Source organism: Sphaeroforma arctica (assembly GCF_001186125.1).
Source record: "Sphaeroforma arctica JP610 unplaced genomic scaffold supercont1.100, whole genome shotgun sequence".
Classification (NCBI taxonomy): domain Eukaryota; class Ichthyosporea; order Ichthyophonida; genus Sphaeroforma; species Sphaeroforma arctica.
In genome coordinates this window covers 12,100-19,943 of record NW_014040458.1, presented here as the reverse complement: position 1 = coordinate 19,943, position 7,844 = coordinate 12,100, and the positions used below count along the sequence as shown (strand labels likewise).

At 42.2% G+C, this 7,844-nt stretch overlaps 1 protein-coding gene across 1 annotated transcript; it reads right to left on the bottom strand.

Moving 5' to 3' along the window:
• Positions 1-5,537: 5,537 nt before the first annotated feature.
• SARC_02266 (hypothetical protein) lies at positions 5,538-5,720 on the bottom strand (the record flags this gene model as incomplete). Its single annotated transcript, XM_014303971.1, has 1 exon — positions 5,538-5,720. One exon carries the CDS (start codon positions 5,718-5,720, stop codon positions 5,538-5,540), a length of 183 nt encoding a protein of 60 aa, XP_014159446.1.
• Positions 5,721-7,844: the final 2,124 nt, after the last annotated feature.

Sequence of the window (7,844 nt, the reverse complement as noted above, 5' to 3'; positions counted from 1 at the left end):
GGTCAGTAGTCCCTCAAATTTGCGATGAAGGATATTAAACTATCGGTCTACAACATGCATGAACGTATTAGCATTCTCAACCGATTTTGCTTGTCGGCGCAAAATGCCTCAAACTTTCCCTTATTCTTTGATCGACTGTACGTATCTTCTCCTAAGCAAAGTTCGAATACTATACACTCCTCTACAAATGCATCTCCTATAAAATGGCTCTCGTTCATAGGTGTATTGTATCGTTGCAGTTTCCATCATACTCGTTTGCGCGTGATATGCGTGCAAATACACGCCACACAGTGTACAATATTGTAGTCTTTGCACCATGCCTTTATAACCATTGCATCTAGTCTTGCAATTCTTGATGCAAGCCACAGCTTCACTGTCTGCAAGCTTACAATGCACATATGGTACAGTACCACGCAGCCTCGTAGCTAGCGTGTACAAATAGCAAACTCGTAAGCTCTCAGTGCATGTGAGCACATATATGTTTCTGATCTTGAGGGCCTGATTTGGAATTTTGATTACCGTAATGTTTTGAAGAAGAAAAATACTGATATGAAAACACTTGACCAATCAGGTAGTATAATCAAAATAGCCCATACATAGGAAGAGATATTTTTTCTCCTCTATACTTTTCACAGACAAGATTCGCTTTTAAATATTTTCATAAATGAAACACGCCGTAGACATACTCCTGAAACTAAATATTTGTGCGCTTGCAGATGCAGAATAGAGCAGCTATTTAATTCGTGCGGGACAAGTCCTAGCGTTTTTTATCATTATCGAACACAGGGTCTCTGACTCTGAGTCGAAATAGTCCTACAGGCTACAAGCCGTTCCGAAAATCGAAAACAGAACCCGGCTATATATATGGAAAAGGACGATCGAGGTACATGGTGTTGAGCAAAACTCAATAGGTTTATCATATAAACTAGCCTTCATATATCTATGACAACTAGTTGTCTTTTATACTTCCAGTTTTGTAGCACATGGGTGAATAACTGAACCAGCCAGCCTAGTAATAGGTTGGTTGGTTCAGTCATTCACATTGTCACTAAATATATAAAATTAACAGTATTGCACAAAACAGTCAGTAGGAAACCACCAGCTCAGATGGTTAAATCCTCGTTGATTTACACAATTTAATATACGTGATGTAGACTCGCAATCAGCTGATGTTTCCTTCTCACATAGCCAAGCTATGTATATTATCAATGGTTGTATATTATCAATGGTGCTGTATACTTCCTTTCCCGGCATATCTTATTATGCTGCTGCAACCAAAGTTCCATACTAATGGTGGTACGTGCCCTCCTTCGACTTGCAATGTTTATACATAAAACTCGCCTTAATGTCTATCGAGACGACATTCTTAATTAGGCATGTACTATGCTGTCTTCATAACGCAACACAGCCAGGTACAACTTGTCACGCTCTAAACCGACGATAATAGACTAAGTAGTTAAAGTCGATTTACTAAAAATAAAGGGCAAATTGAACCAAGTCGTGATGGGAGACGATGGGCCGTTGAGTAGCATAACGAGACAACCAAATAAACACCAATCGTAATGCATAGAAGTAAAGATCTAGTATCCTAAAGCAAACTGCTCGTTGGATGTATTACCATAACGCGCTTAGTTCTAAAGTTAGCTCCACCCGACTGTTCCTACCTATTCAACAACATGGCTGATTCTGATTATAAAAAGACGTTCGTTGTACTAAATCTAGTCACACTAGAACTTTAACCACCCAAAAATAAGACTCCCATTTATGAACAAAAAGCACATTATTTTTGCTAGTTTGTACGTGCAACGGGGCCGTGTTGGACGATGCATCCGAGGCACTGGACTTTTACTGGCCGTGCTCACTGCCAACTAACGGAATGAAACGGTACTAGTGTGACTTTGGGTTGTCTCATACTCTCTGGAAAAGCAGAAGACCATACTTGCAAAGGTGACTACTGCTGCTGTAAAACCACAAACCATATTGATAAGAAAACTGGCAAAAGATGCTAATCTAAAACGACGGACTTCCTTTCGTGCGCGAGTCGATGTATCTATGCAGTGCTCCAAGATCCGAAGCCTGTCCATGCAAGAGGGTCTGATCAGATCCATCAAAAGAAGACAAGTGCGATAGAACAAACAATTCGTACAGTCTACTTGAGGCGTCAGGGCGACCGTAAAACTGTGAGATATCATATCGAGCCATGTCCACAGGAAATATCAACACAAGAAATCGATAGAAACTTGATTAAAGTACTGTTACCTAACGATGAGAGAACAAACAAGCTAATATACCAGCTTGTCATACACTACGGTTGTACAGGTGATGCTTTAGCTCAGAAAACAAAGATAGTGAAGTTCATACCCGATACTGCAATAAAAAATGATGGTCCTAATATCAGCCGTGCGATGAAATTACTTCTGTTTGCAATCACAACAGACAACGATGATCAACCTCAATCAGTCAGCACGAAAGAAGTGTAGAATTCCGAGGCTGCCGTTTGCCGATAGAACGTGATGAGGATATGCCTGTGCCAGTACCCAGGTTTATCAACGTTACACGACGCAATAAAAGCAAAAGACGAGATCTGCCTGCACGAGCACGATATAAACCGCATGTATGAACTCTTCCCTCACTAAGACGTGTTTATCTACTTTTTGTATTTACTTCTTTATCGGAACGCAATTCTGAGCATGTCGATATTCAATCTCTCCGGATACAGATGTACTAAAGCAGTTATATCTACGCCTTTAAATTGGCTACAAACATCTAGATTGACGATCGGTTTTGGAACGGGGAATATACGCAATCTCAAACTACATAAGCCACGATTGAGAAATATACCCTACATGATGCTTATGAATAGCAAAGAGACCATATGAACGGATGTATATCACATTTTGCTGCTGATACGCCGCGCGCAAGTTTAGCTACACCTTCCATGAATGTTATACAGCGAGTAATAGATTGAAGATTTGGAATCAGTTAAATTTAGCAGCCTTCATACCAAATATTAAGTGCCAGGTACGGGAAGTTTTAAATAAGAGAGCTCAGAGGATGTTACTAGATCAACAATCGGCACATATAGCAAGCGGAGTCACTGGTCCGATAAATTCAACAATGCCTGTGCCGAAAAGAGATTGATGATGAACTGTTGAGACAATATCTAAATATTAGTATATACACGGAGAACCTAATCCAGAAGGTCAGTAGATGGAACTCAAAGATTTGGAATCAGTTAAATTTAGTAGCCTTCATACCAAATAATAAGTGCCATGTACGGGAAGTTTTAAACAAGAGAGCTCAGAGGATGTTACGAGATCAACAATCGGCACATATAGCAAGTGGAGTCACTGGTCCGATAAATTCAACAATGCCTGTGCCGAAAAGAGATTAATGATGAACTGTTGAGGCAATATCTAAATATTAGTATATACACGGAGAACCTAATCCAGAAGGTCAGTAGATGAAACTCGAAGATTTGGAATCAGTTAAATTTAGTAGCGTTCGTACCAAATAATAGGTGCCATGTACGGGAAATTTTAAACAAGAGAGCTCAGAGGATGTTACGAGATCAACAATCGGCACATATAGCAAGCGGAGTCACTGGTCCGATAAATTCAACAATGCCTGTGCCGAAAAGAGATTGATGATGAACTGTTGAGACAATAGTGGTAGGTGTGAGCGACATATTTTTTCATATATTTTCATTCGAATTCTGTATTTCGTATGTGTAAATCTATCACGTGATATTAATCGCGGATAATTTTATGTACAAAACAGGATGCAGCTGCACGCAAGACTAACCGTCACGGAGTCACGGAAATCCACGATATACTGTTCGCACCAGATGAATTGACTATACACACAGAGACGGGCATTCTACCAGTTAAAGTGACAAACAACAGCGCATTTGAAGAGGACTATCAGCTACCGGCTATTGATATAGAATACATCGATGCAGATGATATAATCCGCGAGAAGCGCAAACGCACATTCCGCAAAGATTCAGGCAGCAGGCAAGTCAACATCATTCTACAAGCGGCAATAGCGTTTAACACGGAAACAGGTGTGGTGGCAAGTGAGGGAAGTGTGTTGGAACTGTCAGAGAGTTAATAGACAGGTGGTGAACAGCAGAAGAGTCCAGGTATAACAACAGCGGGCATTACACTCATTAGAATCGAAGTTGCAGATAAACTACATGAACTGGTCAAGTCTTGTTATTGTAGAAAGAAGCAAAGGGATGAGCACGACACTGACAGAATGGCAAGTGCGCAAGTAGCATCATACAAAGTTTGGCACATGCAGGGGGTAAAGACAAATGCACATAATGTATGTATGGCAGAAGTTTCTCTGCAAAGATTACTAAGGAACGTCGGACAAAACTGGGGAGCCCGATTTGCGACCACGTTGGAAAATGTGGTCAAAGAATATAACAAAGTCAAAAGCTCGTTAGATTCACAGGCGAGGAAGAATACAAAATGTAAACAGTGCTGCGGATGTGAAACGCACTATATACAGACCTGGCGTCGTGTAAAGACCTGTGCATTTTTAGTTGAGGACAATACAGTCTTCATAATGGAGAATACAAAACCCACATATACAGCTCTTGCAAGACAAACACCTGGTATTGTACCTAGAGCGAGTTTGGGAGAGCTGCAGCTGTGCCTCGGTGACAATTGCACGTCCAAATAATAACCTCCCGGAAGCACCTGTACATCGGAGGAGCAACCTTCCAGAAACACCTGAACTTCAAAAGGGTGACCTTCTAGAAATACCTGCACTTCAGAACAGCAACCTACCTGAACGCAACGGGCTGCTAAATCCCACACACCTGTACCTTATAATGCATATCAAGAAAAGCTAATGCCTCATAGCAGCCAGCCACGGCAGCTAGGTCTCTACCCGGATACACCTTCACGTCAGTACATTGTACATCAAGTGACAACACCCACTGGTCAGCAAACTACAGGTGGCACCCCAGATAACACGTCCTAAGTCAGTGGAACACCAGCACGGATCTACAAGGCACACAGCTGCTAGGCAGGATAAAGATTTGCACATACTATCACTGCCATGTACACAAGCACGCCAGGAAACACAAACGAATTCGCGTCGGCATGTAACACTTCATCCACCGCATAACGGTATTTTTGCAACTACCCAACAACTATTTTCGTACCCAGTTCAAAACACTAACCGGCCATTTTGTTCTCAGGTACAAGATAAACTAAGACATCACAGCATCTGCGAAAAACATACAACCACGCCATCGACAACCACCCAATAACGGCATCCATTCTGGAACATGTTTTCAATCAACCACACAGTATCAGATCGACTGCACAAACACAAGAAAGCTCTCAACAATACATACAGCACAAACGGAAAGCAACGCCTGAGTTGCTCAGGAAAAATGCAGTCTCGACAGGCGCACAACAGACAACCACCATACCTACATCAGGACAGTCACCACGGGCAACAGCAAAGACAGTCAGACGCCAGTACCGATGCACCCTCGAGGTGCCGGAATGTAGCATTTATCGATCAAATCGGTAAACCATCGCTGCGTCGTCATCAGAATGATCATCATCTCCTTCATCTATAGTTTCTATTCCTTTATCAGGTTGCTCGTCTCCAGAATCCTGCTTCTTGGTCTCTTTCTTACGTGGAAATCCCTCATAACATCTCTTCAGTTCCAGAAATTCATTGTGGGATTCCATCACCTTATGATCGTCAACTTCCTCAGCAGTCGCCGCTTGCTCTCTCTCGATTGGCATCCGAGTGGCACGGAAGTAGCGATTGTCTTCGCTTGTTTACGTCACCAAGTCGGTTTTATCACCATGATCTGGTGATGATGTTACCGAATCCTCCAACGGATGTCGACCACAAATGTTTAATCAGGCTGACTATATTTTGAAATATACAAAAAAAAAAGTTTAAGTTTCAGCCCTCCGCTGGTGAGCTAAAGATCAAGGGATTGTAGACTGATAATATTGTCTATATAGTTCCGCTCTGATCACTCATTACTTTGGTCTAGATTTATTCGGTGTTCATTGGTCGCATTCATGCTTCTTAACAATCCTCTAACTATATTGTCAATAAAATAGCTCGAAATTCTACCTATAAGGTCAATATAGGGAAAGTCTATTGTATTTACGGACGGGTGGTTCTCTCCGACCTTTCGCGTCCGACGTTTGACAAGTTTGCCCATGATACAGCACTTGCAATCCGCGCGGTCGTCGATCGGTGGTAGGTTCTTGGGCAAATGGCTCGGATGTGTAAGATGCCCGTGGCAGCCAGAAAATCTCCCGGGGTAAGACATAAACGCCTTGCTTTTGCTCAGAATTATATACCAGGTGTTGGGGTGACTATGAAAGGCATAATTTTTATCCATATAGAGTTTATATCCCGCCTTGGTTAATTGCAGGACGCTGATCAGATTGGTCCGCAACGTTGGTCCAAGAATGGCCCTTCCGGCGTCGCTCAATTGCCCGGAGTGAGTTGTATTTAAAATATAGTTCTGACGTCAGCTAGGTGTACTTTTGTGAAGTGACGTTTAGTGTCTGATATCTTATCCAAATCGATAACAATGTGAACTGAAGCTCCATTGTCCTGAGTCCCACTGAGTTCGGCTGTTATCGTGTTATCGGCTGTAGTTGCTCTTTGACCAAAAATCTTCTCAGAGTCCATAGCTTTGATAAGCGAAGTGATGATATATCCATCAAATTTTCTACTAGAAGCTTCATCTTCGTCGGAGTCGCTGTTGTACAAAAGCTCGAGTGGTTCATCATCGTAACCTTAACTAGAACCTGTCGAATAGGAATCCCGGCGATCCACCATCTTCGTCAGGACTACAAATAGGACTATTCAGAATAAAATCCGAACGTTCTCCTTCGTCCGTTTCGGCACTTGGCTTCATCACGAATCCAGGGCAATTTTCGGGGGTTGCCATGATAGCTTCTGGCATATCATCATCCGACAAATCAATGTCGGATTCGACATAATCGACAATAGTCAAGAATGCTCTAACGCCTTCATCGCCACTACATGATGCCTGCTCATCACTCTTCCTGAAATTAAAGGCTACTTTAAGGGCTTCACGTGGATTCTCCTCCGAGTAGTACCCGCTTGCGTTAGACACTTTTTGTTGTTGTAAAACTCATTACGTTTATCCTTGTGGTAGTGGGGGTTCTTCGGCGGATAACTGGAGCGTCGTGACCAGGGTGTAGACTTTCGGAGCTATCACGGTGATGACGGTCGTCAGAATATTTTCCTCGATTGTCGGAGTATCTGTTTTCGTATGGTTTACGAGATTCCTTGCGGTCAGAATAATTGCTGTAGCTCTGATTTGGTCTGGGTCTGCGATATTACGATCGACAATCGCGAGCAAGGTGGCCAGGCTTATTGCAATTGTAGCACTTCCGCAAATTTATTTACTTAGAAAGTTAAAAAGACAAAAATCCAAGTAGACACTATAAGCCCACTACTGGACTCAATCAGAGGCCACACATGTGTTAGTGTGGGTAGACGCGCACTCATTATACGTCATATTCAGACCAATGATGGATAGATCAGCAGCTACTGTAGCAAGAACGCCGGTACCAATGATGTGTGAACATAAGTTCTCACAAATCATACAAACTGACCGAGGTAAATAATAAATCAATGATATACTTTCAAACATCATCGCACAACCTAAAATCTCAGGCGCAAACGAGCGATCACATTGAAACCTCAAACCATTGTTCACGAAATTCGTTGAACAGAACCCAAGCAAATTATATTCTCAACTCCCATTCGTACAAATGAGTCACAATGTGCGTTCGTCAAGAAGACATAAATCA